At 42.0% G+C, this 17,639-nt stretch overlaps 1 protein-coding gene across 1 annotated transcript in view; it reads left to right on the top strand.

The window, feature by feature from the left end:
* The window catches only part of LOC106571404 (exostosin-1), a 299,296-nt gene that overhangs the window by 255,754 nt on the left and 25,903 nt on the right, over positions 1-17,639 (top strand). Inside the window, exons 5-8 of the mRNA XM_014144454.3 lie at positions 10,525-10,644; positions 13,043-13,175; positions 16,881-16,999; positions 17,497-17,592. Of these exons, the coding sequence (XP_013999929.1) occupies positions 10,525-10,644; positions 13,043-13,175; positions 16,881-16,999; positions 17,497-17,592 (468 nt within the window). The remainder of the gene's footprint in view (positions 1-10,524; positions 10,645-13,042; positions 13,176-16,880; positions 17,000-17,496; positions 17,593-17,639) is intronic.

Raw genomic sequence — 17,639 nt, 5'->3', positions numbered from 1 at the left:
TGTGGATCATTTTAAGTTCTTAGTGATTTGGTCACCAAGGAACTTGAAGCTCTCAAACTGCTCCGCTGCAGCCCTGTCGATGTAGATGGGGCTGTTCTCGCCCCCCCACCCCTGTTTCCTGTAGTCCACGATCATGTAGCACCCTACATACAAAAGCTTGCATTGCAAAGAGAAGAAGCACAGATAAAGGAAAAATACTTATCTCCATGTACGACCAATGGAAGATCCAAGCCCGCAAAGCAAGAGAGCAGCTAAAGTCAGACATAACAGAGAGCCAGCTGGCATTTCTGATCGACATATTGGAGAAAGGAAAGGATGATGTCGTGAGCAAATATCTTGAAATCCGAGATCATATCACACCGTCAACTGAGTTAAGGCGTCGTGTTGACGCATGTGAGGCAGTTACAGCAGATATGAACAAAATTGCCTATGAAAGGATATCAGTCATTGATGAAGAGTTTGATGCCAAACAGGAAAAATGTAATTTCCATGAGTTACTTGATCGCGACTACACTCATATACGAATCTACTGTCTCACAAATGAGTCACACGTCTGTGTAAAACAAGTATCGTGTCTTTGGGCACCATTAAACTGAAGACAAATTTATCAAATAACTCCCTGTAATTATTATTACGCGATTAAACTGATTAATCGTTTAACTGTAATTAACTAGGAGATCGGGGCACCAAGGAAAATATTCAGATTACAAAGTTATAATTTTCCTAATATAACTTTCCTATATTATAACATTATATATTATATTATAGTATCTGACCGATTATCTTCTGGTTTAAATGGTGTATTTTACCTCGTCCAGTCTCATTCCAAACGTCGTAAATTGTTGTATCTGCACGAATCCAGTCTTCACTAAGTCATCCATACATCAACTGTCTTAAAATCATTTATTTACTAAACAAAGTAATTCACAGAAAGCATACAAACAGTAGTTATCGTCACAAAGAAATGGTAGAGTAATGTGCCCTAGTGGGCTAAACCGGCATGGCGGCTTGTTAAACAAACAAGGGGGTTGGGGGCAGCGGAGAAGGCACACATAGTTGATAAATATTAACAACTGATATGCTAATCCTTTGCACATGAACGCTCACTCATTCGGGAACAATTGCAATCAATATATATTTACGCTCTGTCTGTCGTCGGGATCCTTGTTGGAGAGTTTTTGTCCTGTTGGAGAGTTTTTGGCCGCGTTCTCTCTCTCTCTCTCGGTTAGAATGGATCTTTCAAAGCGACATTCATTAATGTCGTTATAGAATGGATGTTTCGTCGGTCTTCGCGTTCAATGATATCGAATTTCTAGCTGCAGACTATTAATTAATATCAAAGACTTGTTATTATTCTGTCGGTATCGATAGTCTAAAAGTTTAACCACGTGGTATGGTTAAACTTCAGTAGAGGGTTACATGGTCAAACCTATTTGCCAACTCGTAATGGAGTGGAGGCCTGGTCTAAAGAAAGAAATTCTGGGTGGGGGTTTTATACTGAACATAGAGAAGGCTGTCACATGACGCCTTGTCCTGTCTGTGTCCCTGGGGGTGTGCCGATGACTTAGTTAAGCTTTTGAACAGAAATACAATTCTCTCACATTAACATCTCAAAATATTCCAAATAGCTTTAATCTTATTAAATCATTTTATACAACCATTAGATGTAAGTCTCATCGATGAGGCTAGTATATAAACCTTAGTATGGTAATATGGCCATATTGTCTCTAATGAGCCTCACAAAATTGTACCAAGCGGACCAGTTCGTAGCTGGATTCTTCACCGATCTTTTATACCTTCTCCGGAACATAAATGTCTTTCGGTTCTCCAATTCTGTGAGGTGGAAGAATTCCTTTGTCTCTCTATGAAAACCCACTTTGTCTCAAGACTGTGGCCTGTTTGGCAGGACATTCCCTTTGGAATTTACGACCGCCTTCACACAGCCTTGTGTCAGAAGTATAGAGGTCGGGGGATGGTGCATAGAAAACCCAGAGGGCAATGTCATGACAAAAGTTACACAAACCTTGAACAATAGTCAAGAATTCCCCATTTTCCAGGACTTTGCTACTTTTATGACGATGGAAGCAGAGATTGCCTGCAATCCGATAACTTCTTTCTATGCTCTCCATTCACCCGAATGTACCACTGAGAAACAAAATGTCAGGGAGACCAAGAGGAACAAGACAAGTGTTCTCTCAGCACTCAAACAATCACAGATAGTGAGAATCAAAGTCAGCCAAAGGAAGTGCAAGGCCTTCGTGTATGTTTTGCCAGGACAACAAGCATCAGCTCCATGGCTGTTCTAAATTCATGACCAAGTCTCTGGATGAGCGACAGAAATATGTGAAAGAAAATAAGCTTTGCCATAGGTGCATGAAACCTGGTCACAGTGCAAAGAACTGTCATAATCGCCATACCTGGGACACCTGCAAAGGAAAGCATCCCGCGTGTCTCCACGATGACAGTTATGTAAAACACTTTCCTGTTTTACATAACTGTCATTGTGGAGACACCTCTGCCAATTTCTTCCCCAAATAATATGGACGAGGCAGCAACTGCATTGTCCTTCTCCAGCTACGTGGAGTGACAATCTACTAACACTTCCATGATTGTACCAGTGTGGGTGTCATCAACGAACAACTCAGATGCTGAAAAACTTGTCTACGCCCTGCTTGATACTCAGAGTGATACTACATTCATTGACCAGGAAGTGAGCAACACTTTACAAGCAGACATGTATCCAGTGAAACTGAAATGAACTACTATGATAGGACGTGACACAGTTGTGAAAAGTGAAAGAGTCTCAGGGCTTCGTGTGAGAGGTTACAGCTCCACCATCCGTATCGATCTTCCTCCTACCTACACCAAGGATTGCATACCTGTAAACCGCACCCACATTCCGACCTGTGAAACGGCCAAGCACTGGAATCATCTCTCCACAGTAGTAGATGAAATCCCACCACTGAAGGATTGTGAGGTTGGGCTTCTGATAGGCTACAACTGCTCAAGGGCAATGGCACCAATACAAGTGATTTTAGGTGGAAATGATGACCACTACTCTGTTCGAACTGACTTAGGATGGAGCATTGTGGGGCGCTCATCGCCATTCCTCGATACACCAAGTGTCGCTAGTCTGTGTCACAGAGTCATTGTCAAAGAGATCCCCTCAGTAACCCCTGCAGATGCTATTCACATTCTGGAGTCCGATTTCAAGGATGCCAGTGAAGATGGCAAGACCGTGTCTCAGGATGACATCCTCTTCCTGAACAAGCTAAATGATGGTATAAGGAAAAATAGTCATGACCATTATAAAATGCCCTTGCCTTTTAAGAAGAGACCCGATCTACCCGACAATAAACAACTCGCCATTGCTCCCCATTCAAGTCACGTGGGTGGCGTCTGGGAGCGACAGATCAGAATAGTGAGAGGTATCCTTAGCTCCACACTCTCACTCTCTTCTGGTAGACTAGATGATTATTCTCTACGAGTCTTCTTCTACGACGCAATGGCAATTGTAAACAATCGCCCACTCACCGTTGACAACCTCAATGATCCAAACAGTCTTGAGCCACTCACCCCTAATCATCTGCTTACTATGAAATCTACCACAGCTCTACCTCCTCCAGCCAGATTCATCAGGGAGGACATGTATGCTCAGAAAAGGTGGCGGCATGTTTAATATCAAGCAGAACGGTTTTGGAGATGCTGGCGAAAAGAGTATCTAGCCAACATCGCCATCAGACAGCGCTGGCACACCCCGACGAGAAACCTGCAGTTTGGTGACATAGTGATGATGAGAGATGATGATCTGCCTAGAAATGAGTGGCGGATGGGTAGAGTCTCAGAGACTACTGTTGATAAACATGGACTTGTAAGGAGAGTCAAAATATGTGTTGGTGATCGGAGGTTAGACAAGACAGGCAAGCGTCTCACCAAGCTGTCAGTGTTCGAACGCCCAGTTCAAAAGCTGGCTTGTTGCTGGAGACTGGTTAAGATATATGCTCCCCAAATCTCTTTACATCCTATATCTAACCATGATCTCTTCTATTTTTGAGTCATTTGTGCTATGATTCCATACCCTTCTGCTACCCTATTTCTGGTCTTAGGTCATTTAAAGTACAGAAATCATTTGTTCTTTGTGTATATCATGTACATTGTTCCAAATCACTCCTGATTTAGTGGGAGTGTAAATGAACCCTTAAAACGAGTGTCCAATCACAATGTCTGCTCTATATTTGGACTTTTATTTTCTTGTATGAGCTTTCTATCCTCACTGTATATTTGACAGTTTAGTGTGACTTTTATTTTGAAAGCAGGTTTTTTGCCTTCTCTGTTTTACGCGCCAAGGGTATATGGGAAACGGACACAAGAGAGGAAAAGGAAAATACGTTTTTGTTAAGGTTGTTCAAGCACCCAAGAAACAACGTCAGAGGACAAGCTCTTACGGTGTGTTTATGGAAATGATACCGCATGAAACTTTCATGAACCATCAGTTTGAGAGTTGAACATGCTTTCAGCTGGGGATGCTACAGGGACCGTACCAGAGAATCTGTAAGGGAGCAGATGATCTATGAGTTCTTATGAGTTCATGTTGTCTGATTTTGAAGGCTACAAAAGTTATTTTGGGAAGAAAATACTTTTCTATTTTTAGCTCATTTGATCCCGACCTGACAGTGTGCCTTTCAACCAGTCTTTTTTTGTGTTCCAACCCTGTCATTGCTGTGTACAGGCAACCCCAGCAGGTCGTCCAGCAGCCCTCCAGCAGCCCTCTCCTGTCTTCCAGTTGATGCTGACCAAGCTGCCCACCATCACAGCAGCACCTAACCCAAACCCTTTCCCTACCCCTTACCCTAAACCGGGTTCGTATCATAACCCAACCCCGCCCCTTATCCTAAACCGGGTTCGTATCCAAATCCCAACCCTACCCTCCCCATACACTGATACATCACACTCTTTCCCTTCTTTGAGCCCACCTCTCTCTTTATTTATGGTTTTGTTTAGTCTGATTTTGTTTTGACTCCTGTTTTAAAAAAATTTATTTAAGTTTTTACAATTTTAAGAGTTGTATAAGTCTTATTATTCGTATTCTTATTATCATCATCATCATCAGACGGGTAAGGATGTTCTCCCATAGCAAGCAAGGGCTGGAGGGGCACCAAAATGGCTGAAAGATGCCTTCATGCCCTGATCTGCACTCTGCTATTTCCCTTCATGGACTAAAGCGCAATGGATTTGTACAATTGGTTAGTCTAGTTCAGTGTTCTTATTTCTTGCCTAATGGGCAACAGTGTGAACATTGTCATCACTACCTTTGCTATAACACCTCATTGAACTACTCAATAAGACCATTCTTGGGTAAATTGAGTGAATGAATGATTGGTTATGACAACATGCACTAAACCGGAACATATGGTTGTGAACAACAAAAACAACAGGATATGTGAATTCAATTGTGACTAGTGCACTTCATACGTTGTACATTGATAATCTTTGTCTCCATCCATGCTAACACTTTTGCATAATTTGTGCTTCTTTTTCACAGACAGTTTTGGATGATGACCTGTCTCCATAACTGACAGGAACCGAGAAGGAATATCATCACCAATGATGCTACTAATATTTCTAACTGTACTGATAAGGAAGAGGGAAGACATCCATTGTCGCTGAACTGCTTGACGTGTTCAGTCAAAATTACAGTGCCACTTTCTTACCAGTAGTCACATGTTCAATAAGAAGTTCTATACAATACCGAAGTGTTTTTGCTCTATAATGAGGCTCTGCCAATCATATGTTATCGAGAAAACCTACAGTAGCTGAACACTGTGATAGTAACCTGTTTGTTGAACAACAGTGATTCTAAGAACAAGAATAGCTGTTACCTATAGGACAATGTATCTATCACAGGTCACCAAGGGTACAGTAAGGTAAAACCTTAATAAAATCATTTGTGATGCTTAATTGTGCATGCCTCTCATTTTCCAACAACTTAATATGCAATAAAGTTATACCTATGGCTTGCATAACCAACCCAGTTTCCCTTGTTAGTGTTCTCCCTGAGATTTGAAGGTTGGACAGTTCGATCCCTGGCCGATTCATACCAGACTGTAAAAATGGGACCTGATGCGTCTCTGCTTGGCACTCAAGTTAGATTGGGGGTAAGGCCCTGCGATTGACTAGCGTCCTATCCAGTTGGTGTACTGGTACATCAAGCTGCCTCACACTACAGAAACAAGAGATAGGCTCCTGCTCCTATGAGCCGTTGTGGCTCACACAAGCAAAGTCTCACGCAAAGTTACCCTCTTACTTAATTTGACTTGCAGCTTTAACAGTATTGAGTCAAGGTAAATAAATGGGAGATAAATTCACCTTTCAGAGGACAATAACCTAAAACGTAAGGCCAAATCTACACTGGAGTTCCTTACCAAGAAGACAGTGAATGTTCCTTACCGAGAAGACAGTGAATGTTCCTTACCGAGAAGACAGTGAATGTTCCTTACCGAGAAGACAGTGAATGTTCCTTACCGAGAAGACAGTGAACGTTCCTTACCGAGAAGACAGTGAACGTTCCTTACCGAGAAGACAGTGAATGTCCCTTACCAAGAAGACAGTGAATGTTCCTGAGTGGCCGAGTTACAGTTTTGACATAAATCTACTTGGAAATCTATGGTAAGACTTGAAAATGGTTGTCTACCAATTTGAGAGCGCTTGAAGAATTTGGAAAATAATAATAGGCAAATATTGTACGATCCAGGTCAGTAAAGCTCTTAGAGATGTACCCAGAAAGACTCACAGCTGTAATAGCTACTAAATATGATTCTAACATATTGACTCAGGGGTGTGAATACTTATGTAAATTTGATATTTCTGTATTTAATTTTCAATAAATTTGCCAACATTTCTAAAACATGTTTTAACTTTTTCATAATTGGGTATTGTGTGTAGATGGGTCAGAGAAAAAAAAATGTTTTAATCAATTTTGAATTCAGGCTGTAACACAACAAAATGTGGAGTAAATCAAGGGGAATGAATAAGGCACCATATATTTTTATTTTATTTGTTGGACCAGAATGATTTTAGTAGGTTATTTCCATCTACTCATCTTTTAAAATGTGCTGACTTGCCTCTCACCACAGCCAGCTAGCTAGCTAACGTGTCTAACATAGATGGCTAACTATAGTACATATACTAACGGCTGTCCTAGCCAGTATAGCAAAGATTATCTGAGTCATTCAGTAGATAGCACAGCTTCGCCTCTTCCTCTGTGATCCAGAAATACTTTACAAAATTAAGAGTACATGTTTTTCTGTCTGAGCATAGCTGGGTCATTCCTACTTTGTGGTGCCTTTTGGACCTCAACACTTTTGGAGAGAAAAAAGGTATATTTTTGTGTTTTAGTATTCTATCAGAAAAAGGACATGTTTGACTTTCAGAAAAAACATTGGTCAAGCTGAGGCACTTATTTTTTTAGGTGCATTTTCCAACCTGTTAGGTGCATAAGGGTGGAAATGTGGAGCCCAAATTAGCCATAGCTCTGTGAGTGAGAAAGATTGAGCGAGTAAAATGGTCAACACTTTTAACTGGATTCTTACTTCTCTTTCAAACATATTTTAACATTTAGAAATTTGGTTAATTTTCTCTATAATTTAGCCTAACAGGGTGGAAATGTATGAGTGGGACATACAGACTAACAACATGAAACATGGAAAAATAGATCAAATGGAGTGTCTATATTTATGTACTTTTGCACCATTGTTTTCCCACCAAAGAAATTATGACACTTCCTGAATGTGGTGTCATTTTAGAAAGGGGTTATTTTCATAAATGGAGAATTACAACAAACTAACAGATTGGAAAGTGATATCAGAGGCACAGAAAATCGTAAAATAAAATATTAAGTACAATAATCATGAACAAAAGTAATTGATGAGAGAGAATTTAACTAGGACTATAAAATAATATTATATTTTAAGGCTTATTTCTCGTGGAAGTTGATGAGTAACACCCGGGGGACATGGCAAAAAAGCCTACATCCACTGAAAAAAAAGTTTTCAAAATTATTCCCTTTCAAGATCCATATTTTTGTGTGTTTAATGTAAGGACACCTGACCTTTTATATTTAAAGCCTTTTGGAATTCACATTTTACACTAAATATAAAGTGATGTCCTGGGGACAGAAAAGGCACTGTAGGCACCGCCTAGTTAAATAAAGGTGAAATAAAAATTAAAATAGGTAGGAATGACCCAGCTACCAAGCCCAGGCAACCTCTTCTGCCTCCGTTACCAAAACCCCATCCACCGTGTTTGATTGGCAGGTCTAACACATCGAAAATGAAAACGCAAAGGAGCAATCAAGAAAGAAAATAGCAAAATGAAGCATAGCAATTGATTTATCGAATTTGATTGATCATTATAATTTTGACAGTCAACCCACACAGAGTATGGAAGGTAATTATCAATTGCAATTGATAATTAATTTTCTTTTTGTCACAATTCATGTGGTAACAAGAAGGAAATGAAATGGCATTTACATTTCGTTTTTAAGTGTAAGAGTGTTGCATTTCCAATTGAGTGTCGGCAGCTAAATGCTTCCATAAGTATCAACAAGGGCTTACTACAAATTCTAGCTAGCTAGCAACAACATTAGTGCAGCTTGCTAGTTAGTTAACATTTGCTATAGATAGCTACAGCAGGCGTACGCCTGTAGAAAGCTACTGCCACCTTGTGGTCTGGAGTTTTTTAAGAGGCTGATCGGCGGTTGAACAGTGCTATCTGAACAACAAAAAGTTGACTGCCGACACTGAGCAGAACTGCTAAGTGCTTGTCAGCAGTCCGAACACGTTTTGTAGAACCGCAAGCAAAGTGGTGGCAGAACAAAGTCATGCAGCCCTCAGTTATTCAGAGTGTGAATTAGATACAAAAGGATGCTAAAAGGTGAGGAAAGTTGGGAAAGTTAGGATTAAGTCTCTACTGATTTGTAGTCTTCTGTTGTGTTTAGATGGTTCAATGTAAATGTATTCCATTTAGATCTATTTTCTTATCAAAACCCATCTTCATAAAGATTAGCATGAGGGGTTTCTGGGAAAGAACCAACTAACTCTGCTTGAATTACAAGCAATTCAGAAACTTTTGTAAAATCTCTACAATTTATTCACTCAAACTCAAAAATGTATTCACTCAAACTTACATATATCTAATGTAAAGATAATCCGCTACCATGAGTCATAGTAGGCTATCGTGAGCTTTAAGAGCTTGAAATACACTCCTATGTATAAACAGACACATAAACAAGCTTATGAGTGTCAAGATAATAACTTATATCCAGCTTTGTTTACAGAGTTGGTAAAGTAGCAAAGCACAGCCCCCACACCATACGTGTGTGTGTGTGTGTGTGTGTGTGTGTGTGTGTGTGTGTGTGTGTGTGTGTGTGTGTGTGTGTGTGGTGTGTGTGTGTGTGTGTGTGTGTGTGTGTGTGTGTGTGTGTGTGTGTGTGTGTGTGTGTGTGTGTGTGTGTGTTGGTCCATAATGAGAATGGAGGACCAACAATGTTTTGGTTTTATACAACAATCAAGTTGCTGCACCTGCTGGTAAAAATTGAATCTCTTTACATTCAATTATGTGGAAGAATGATGCACAACAACCCTGCACAACATGTGGAGTAGCTTATTCCCCCACAGAGGAGACACATAAACACTGATGGAGAGATAGAGAGGGAGGGGGAGGATTTGATTTGCCTAATGTATACCCTGCCTCTGAGTGTATTAAAACTAGAGATACTGTCACTGCCAAACATCAGCTCAGACAGACATTGTTTTCAGGCTTCAGGGGGGAGAGGGGGGCTCTCTTTGTGATTTCGGGGTTAGAAATGTGACATTCATGGTGACTGCTGATTTGTCTTCCTGCCCCCTCTCCTGCCACGTGTCACATTGTGAATTGTATTTTCTGTGTTTGTTTGTATAATTGATGAAGAGCTCTGAGAGGAACAGTAACAGTACAGAACAGTGATGCGCTGTGAAACATGAGGTAGTGCTATCTGTTAGTTAGTAGGGTGTGATAGTGTTGTGTTTTAGCCATAGGAGTGACATGATCCCTAACTTAAGGGCTCAACCTCTCTCACACAAGGCTGGTTTACTAGCCCATAACGTTTTAACACCTCGGTTTCTCTCTAGCAGTATGAACTATGCTGGAGCAACACCTTGAGAGGATAGTCCTCAATTGGAACGGTATGCCAGTAAATTATATTGTCCTCTTATTAGTCCTCTAAGGCCTACCACATAGATGACAGTGTAATTTGACCATTGAGGACCATCGTTAACGATGTCATTGGTCCCTCAAGTTATAGCCACTAAAGGGCCATTCGAATCCTACAGAGAGGTGTTGCTATGGCTCTCATGGGTGGAGACAGTGTGTCCATGGGCCTCCCTCGTGAAGGAGTATTTCACCTAATCACATCTGCCCAGAGAATAACCCATGTGCCCCCACTCCCTCACATTCGTTTACATTTTCACTCTGTCCTTTTTTTTCCAGGTTCCTTCAATTACCAGATCTGTGGACCATGACAAAATATTGGCGCTCAGGCAGCAGACTCAGTTCCTCTGGGATGCTTATTTTTCTTCGGTAGCAAAAATAGTATTAACTACATTAGAGGTAAGCTCTCCCATTTATAGAACTGTTCATTTGAATCAAGAGTGGGTGGGAGCGGGTTGGGAGGATTGCAGGGCCAGACAGCCAGCAGCCAGGATAACGGATAGCCTTTTCTATAATGTGCACAAGTGGCCAGGATGAATTGATGGTGCCTGTACAACAGCGTTTCCCAAACAAGTTCTTAATTTCCCCTGGTTTGTTTTTTCTTACTCCTCCTGACAGCCTGGCTCTTACTTTGGGAGTGTTTTCACTATACTCTCTCTTCTGTCTCAGTCTCTGGGGGGAAACAGACACAAAGGGCTTTCATCAGGCTCTTCCCCAGAACAGACAGTCAGTCAGGACCTGCCATGATCAAAAGAGATTGCAGTGTAGCAGTTTCCTCTGGCATCTTAAATGTCTAGAGACTCTCATGGACTAGAGTACATAGACAGGTAGCTGGGGGTTCCTTAAGCAAAACTCCCCCTTGTGCTATACTGCTACTGTTTATTGTTGTCACACCCCCAAATATAGTGTCCCTCAGAGCAAAGTTAAAATAATTGTCATGTTTCCCCTGGAACAATCAGAAAACCACTTTTTATGGTCTGATGTGTGGAGAGGAAGCCACGGTATGAGGTGTTTTGGCCTGCAGGTATGAGAGGAAGGGTTCAGCAGGGTAACATCAGAACATTCTCATAGTCTCTCTGTTCACCCCTCTATCTCACTCACCATTTTGAGGGTTTTACTTTGGTCTGAGCTTTTCCATAGGTTTTTATATTAACACACTTTCACTTATTGTTGTATCACTGACCCATTCAGAACCTACTCTGTTATGATAGTGTTGTGGGCTCTAATTTAGAACTCACTCAACAGACACTCCAACCTGTCACCCATATGTCTTTGTCCCTGAGGTTTTCATTTCACTTCTTCATTTTGAGGGTGACCGTGTTTAATTTCTCCACTCTCTGTCTTTACTCCCTTCCTCTGTCCATTCAATTTACCACTTCATAAAGGAAATAATGACAAGGAGGGTTGAGGAGGAGGGGGAAAAGAGAAAGTGAGGAGGATGTATTATAGGCATTCCGCCATGGTTCTTCAAAGGGAGCCACAGCAGCACTTTGTGATGAATTGGATTAGGGCCGGGCGTTGGTTTTATGTGTTGCCGGGCAAACGACACCAGCAGGTGCCTAGTCCAAATCCAACAGGGACAAAATTAGGCCCATCTCCATGGATATTTACCGTTGTGCAGATGTGGTAAATGCTTGGCGCTACCTGCCGACTGACAAAATGGGGGAAATTAGGCATTCTAAATAGCCCCGCAGTGGCACACACACACAGGGCTTTTGTGAGGTTGTCGATAAGTGCCCGCTAATTCCCCATATAGATCAAAAGGCACATCTCGTCTCAGTGTTGCTGGCACTGGACGGGCACATGGACTCTAAACTGTTATGATAATCACACTGAGGGTGGCCGTTTGAGGTGCGGGACAAACAGGCAGACGCACCGCTTCCCTCATAGCCAGATAAATCTGACCTGAATCTGTCAATAGGGTTTTCAGATACATTTGCCTACAATGCAGAACAAGTATCACATGATACTGTAGCAACTCCTGTAGAAGAGAAAATATTTTTTTTACTGTGGAGGTACTGTATCTTGAGCAACATAAATGAAGCTCATCACCTAGCAGGGAGTAAACAGTGTGGAGGGGTCGACCTACCGCCTCGTTTCTCTGAGGGGGTTGCTTGTTAAGGCCTCTCACAACCTCATTAGGACCCACAGTTCAAACGGAGGAAGCAGCCTGGAAAGCACCGGGCTCTGAGAGCAGCTGATGCAAGAGAGGAGACGTACCCATATGGAGGTCTCTTGCTGTGGATCCAAGAGCAGGGAGCTGTAGCCTTTCTACTTCAGGACATGCAGTGAGGCAGGTGTATTGGAAAGAGCAATCAAAAGTAGATGGTTGATATGATATGAAATGACTGTCATTAATGTTAATGAATTTGATTGAGAGGTTGGTTTTGTGTCCATTGACTTAACTAATATCAGGACCCATAGGTGACCATCTTCATGTAAAATATCCTGTGCATCATCAGTGCATCACTCTTACTGCATGACCACTGCATGCAAATAACTCCTTACAGTCATTACTGTTCAATAGACTGTCAGTAGCACAGTCATCATACATAGCAACATGGGACGACGAGATACAGGTCCAATCTCCACAGTCAACATGCAAGGTAACAGTTGCACCTGGGTGAGTGGGCATCAGTCCCAGCTGACGGTGTGAGGTGTTATCTGCATCAGCAAGACGCTGCTCGACAACATGGCCACGTCTATCAGACCCAGCCTCTTGCACAGCGAGCAGCTTCTTTGTACTAATCCTCTCTCTCTCCTCCTCCTTCTCTCTGTGTTGTTTCTTTTTCTGCAGATAATCCAAGACAGAATACATTCACACATATCCAGGAACAAGTTGATGTGGAATTCGTTGCCTGGTGGACTGTACATTCTGCCTCAGTTCTCCACGGACGCTGCAGTGTTCCCCTTCTATTATTCCTCTCTGGGTGAGTTGCAGGTTGTTGATAACCTGGTATTATGTGTCTGTATAACAGACTCCTCTCTGGGTGAGTTGCAGGCTGTTAATAACCTGGCATTATGTCAAATCAAATTTATTTATATAGCCCTTCGTACATCAGCTGATATCTCAAAGTGCTGTACAGAAACCCAGCCTAAAACCCCAAACAGCAAGCAATGCATGTGAAAGAAGCACGGTGGCTAGGAAAAACTCCCTAGAAAAACTCCCTAGAAAGGCCAAAAACCTAGGAAGAAACCTAGAGAGGAACCAGGCTATGAGGGGTGGCCAGTCCTCTTCTGGCTGTGCAGGGTGGATATTATAACAGAACGTGGTCAAGATGTTAAAATGTTCATAAATGACCAGCATGGTCAAATAATAATAATCATAGTAGTTGTCGAGGGTGCAACAAGCACGTCCGGTGAACAGGTCAGGGTTCCATAGCCGCAGGCAGAACAGTTGAAACTGGAGCAGCAGCACAGCCAGGTGGACTGGGGACAGCAAGGAGTCATCATACCAGGTAGTCCTGAGGCATGGTCCTAGGGCTCAGGTCCTCCGAGAGAAAGACAGAAAGAGAGAAAGAGAGAATTAGAGAGAGCATATTTAAATTCACACAGGACACCGGATAAGACAAGAGAAATACTCCAGATGTAACAGACTGACCCTAGCCCCCCGACACATAAACTACTGCAGCATAAATACTGGAGGCTGAGACATGTGTCTGTATAACTTCTATGCATGGGGAACTGTTGACACACAACCACAAGGAATCAGACCTCCGCTTTGTCCATCAGGTTTTTCAACTCCTTGACAGAGTCAAAACTAAATTCTTCATTCACAACCAGTTCATTGCGGAGGGCCTAATGTCAATGTGCGCTCTTCAACCTTTCCTCCATGCTATTTTATATACCCCAGTGCTACATATTAATACCCTCTGAGAAAATGTTGCTCATGCTAACCAACCACAGACAAATTTTACATAAAGTCATGTTTGGGGACCAAACAATGCACTTTACAACGGAAATTGTCTTGGATGTAACCTTGCAAACTGGTATATGTTATCCCATATCCTATCTGCAGTCCCATTAACTGCCAAGGGTCAAGTCCTCCCTAGTCAGTGATTAGTTGTCACTGAGATGGAACAGGGAACAGCATAAAGCCTAGAGCTGCAGCAGAGCAGTCAGTGTCTTGTGTATTTCCTTCGGCATTGAGCACCTTGGAGCTGTGCACTATGAACTGTGCTGCTGTCACAGTCCTGCGAGGAGCACTGGGATGAAACCATAACTCAGATAGATGCTTGTCTTTCTCTGAGGAGTTGTGTACAGGAGGAATGGGCAGTTTGCGTTATGCTTCCACAGTTATACGTTTTTGCCGGTACTGGAGGAATAACGTTGTCAATGCCGGTAATAAACAGCCATTATCAGTCTCACTTTCCAGAATTCTGATAGCAGCAGAAGTTTTTTGTTTTTTTCTTTGCATTGTAGGTCTATTTAAATTCTACTGACTTTAATTTACTGTTTTTAAGCTTTTATTTGTCTCTGTCAATTTCAAGTTGATGTTACAATATTTTGTTATTATGACAGCATCTGTCCCGAATCATATTTGCTCCTCTGAGAAGTGGAAAAGAAGGAAAGATAGCAATGTTGGGCTCCGTTTCTGGTGGATCTTGATGACTGGGTATACCACCTCAAAATCACAAATTGGATTTCCAACTTGTTTAGTAGAGAGTCCAGCTCCTTTGGTACCTCCTATCATGTGCTTCACAATCCTCTTTTGACTGTGTTTAAAGCTACTGGGAATGTATGAAGAGATGCCAAAGCAGTGGATAAGAATGAGAAGGTCCATTTACTGTAGAAACTGTTTGAATGTTCCCTGTTGAAACTCTGCTTGTTATCCACAGTCATCCGAACCAATTCTCATCGCCATTTGAGTTTCTCATCGCCATTTGAATTTTTACTCATGAGATGCAACGTCTCAACTGAATTTTGTTTGAGCTGTCAATAAATCTCAATCTATAGCTTCATTATAGCTTTTTACATGAGGAAATGATATATTGTCTAAATCCTCGGATTAGATTGGCAGGGTACACAAAATTACGTGAATTATCAGACCGCTGCATGTGCAGTTCCACACAGTCTTCTCCCATTGTGTAATGCTGATTCGGCAGTGTATAGAAGGACTATCTCCAGGATGCTGCTAGAAGAGGGGTGATTTGTTTACCACCACCTCGTGTGAAAAAGCGTTAACACTTGCCTTCGTCACCCCACCTCTTCACTTCTCCGGCACCTCTATTTATTTTTACGGTTACCAGCTAGATTTCCTCGAGGCTTCAGGACACCCTAACAGCTTTCTCCTCTGCCGTCCTATCACTATCATTGATCCAGTCTGGCTTTCTGTTTTGGTCCGGAAAACCCTCCAACTTGCCTCGTTTGCTCAGCATGATTGTTCCGGTTCATTGCAATCTGTGTTTTTTTTTTCTCCATTACCATAGTACAGTTTGACTTCGTTCTGTCAATATTAATGAGGTCTAGTTTCTGAGCGTGTTTCAGATCACACTGAACCTTTCTAATGACAGGTTCTAGAGCTCCTTCGCTAAGGCCAGTAACAAGCATAAAGGCTAATAACCAACATGACACCCCGCTTCACTAGGCCTACAGTAAGGTATCCTGCAAAGGGCAGTCTCTCAAGATAAGAGGGGCCATTATACAAGGCTCTTTTTTACAAATGTGGAACTAACAGCCTACTCTGCGACAGCTGTTGGTGTGTTCTAAAGGAAACAGTAATATTGGATCAATGCTTAACATACCTTGTTGAAATTGAAAATATATTTCCCCTGTCTTAACAACAGTTGAAGAAATGACTTTGCCAGTTCTGCTTGGTACATTTGCAGTTTAGTGTTTGATTCGAACGTTTGTTTGAAGTGCACTTAAAATTGCTGCCAGAAATGACTGTGGGGTTTCCCAGAGGAAACATCTTTTCTACAAAAGTGTTGCCAGAGTAAAATACTTTAAGGCTTATGGGATTTTGATGGCCGGATGAGAATTATATATTTTATATATATTTAACTAGGCAAGTCATTTAAGAACAAATTCTTATTTTACAATAACGACCTACCCCGGCCAAACCCTCCCCTATTAACCCGGACGACTCTGGGCCAATTGTACGCCGCCCTATGGGACTCGTGTGGTCCTAATGCAATACTGAGTCCCTCCTTTGAAGATGATCGGCAGAGATTTTCTACAGATTTCTTTGCTTATGCAACAATGTCTGCAAAGAACAAACCTATTCAGGTAAATGTTATGCTCACCAAATGGAGACATACAAACAGCCAGCACAAGTTTGCTATCACGTCCCACATCAAGAAGGCATCGTTGTGTGATCAGGATCCAAAATAGGTCTTCTAGAGGCACCACACAGCATCAGGGTAAATCCATAAATAGAGCCCAGTACACCAGAGAGGTCAGCGAGTCCACAGCCCTGTGTCAGAGAGATTGATAGGGATGCTGTAAGTGCACTGGGTGTCCATTTATGCGTGATGAGGTGGATGGATTGGAGTCCAGTCTGTCCCTTCTGAAGGTGTGTGTCAGAAAGGTTAATGTCTTGAGGTGCGTGTGTGTTAAGTTGTGTCTGAAGGTGTGTATTAAGGTGTGCGTCTGAAGGTTTGTGTTAAGGTTTATGTCTCTCTGTGTGGTTGCAGGTAAGATCCCGTCCCAGGAGTTCACTGCTGTTATCCAGGCCGTAACTTCTCTCCAATCTCAGCTGCAGCCCATAGTCAAGCTCGTCATCGCTGTTGCCAAATCCAAGTTCTGTGCACAGGTGAGAGCTCAGACCTATGACCTGTGAGCTAAGGCGAAACAGCAGGGATGCAGACCATTCATTTTTATACTGTAACTCGAAGTCAGTGGAAGTTTATCTTGTGTGATATATCATAAAGCTTTATAGATATACGGCATGTCATGTCTCCCCATGCTATATTTACGGGTGTGCTATATGGCCAATATACCTGTTCTTAGGATACCTGGATATAGCCCTTAGCCGTGGTATATTGGCCATATAACACAAACCCAGAGGTGCTTTATTGCAAATTATAAACTGGTTACCAATGTAATTAGAAGAGTAAAAGGAAATGTTATGTCATACCCATGTTATACGGTCTGATATACCACAGCTTTCAGCCAATCAGCATTCAGGGCTCGAACCACCCAGTTTATTATGAACAGACTTATTTTCGCTATATATCCGCTGCTAAAAAAACAATGGCTGGGGTCGGTGCTCTTTTGAATTGAGATTTTATTGAATTGTTTCGTTTGCAGATAATTGTGCTGTGGAATTGTGACAAGCCTTTACCTCCGAAGAGCAAGTGGCCCTCCACCACCGTGCCTATCACTGTCATTGAGGGAGAGAGAAAGGTACGAGATGTCCTAGTTATGCGGGCGTTAAGATTACATGTTTTGCT

This window comes from Salmo salar, chromosome 15 (genome assembly GCF_965601325.2).
Source record: "Salmo salar chromosome 15, fSalSal1, whole genome shotgun sequence".
Lineage (NCBI taxonomy): Eukaryota > Metazoa > Chordata > Actinopteri > Salmoniformes > Salmonidae > Salmo > Salmo salar.
This window is presented reverse-complemented; position numbering and strand designations above follow the sequence as displayed.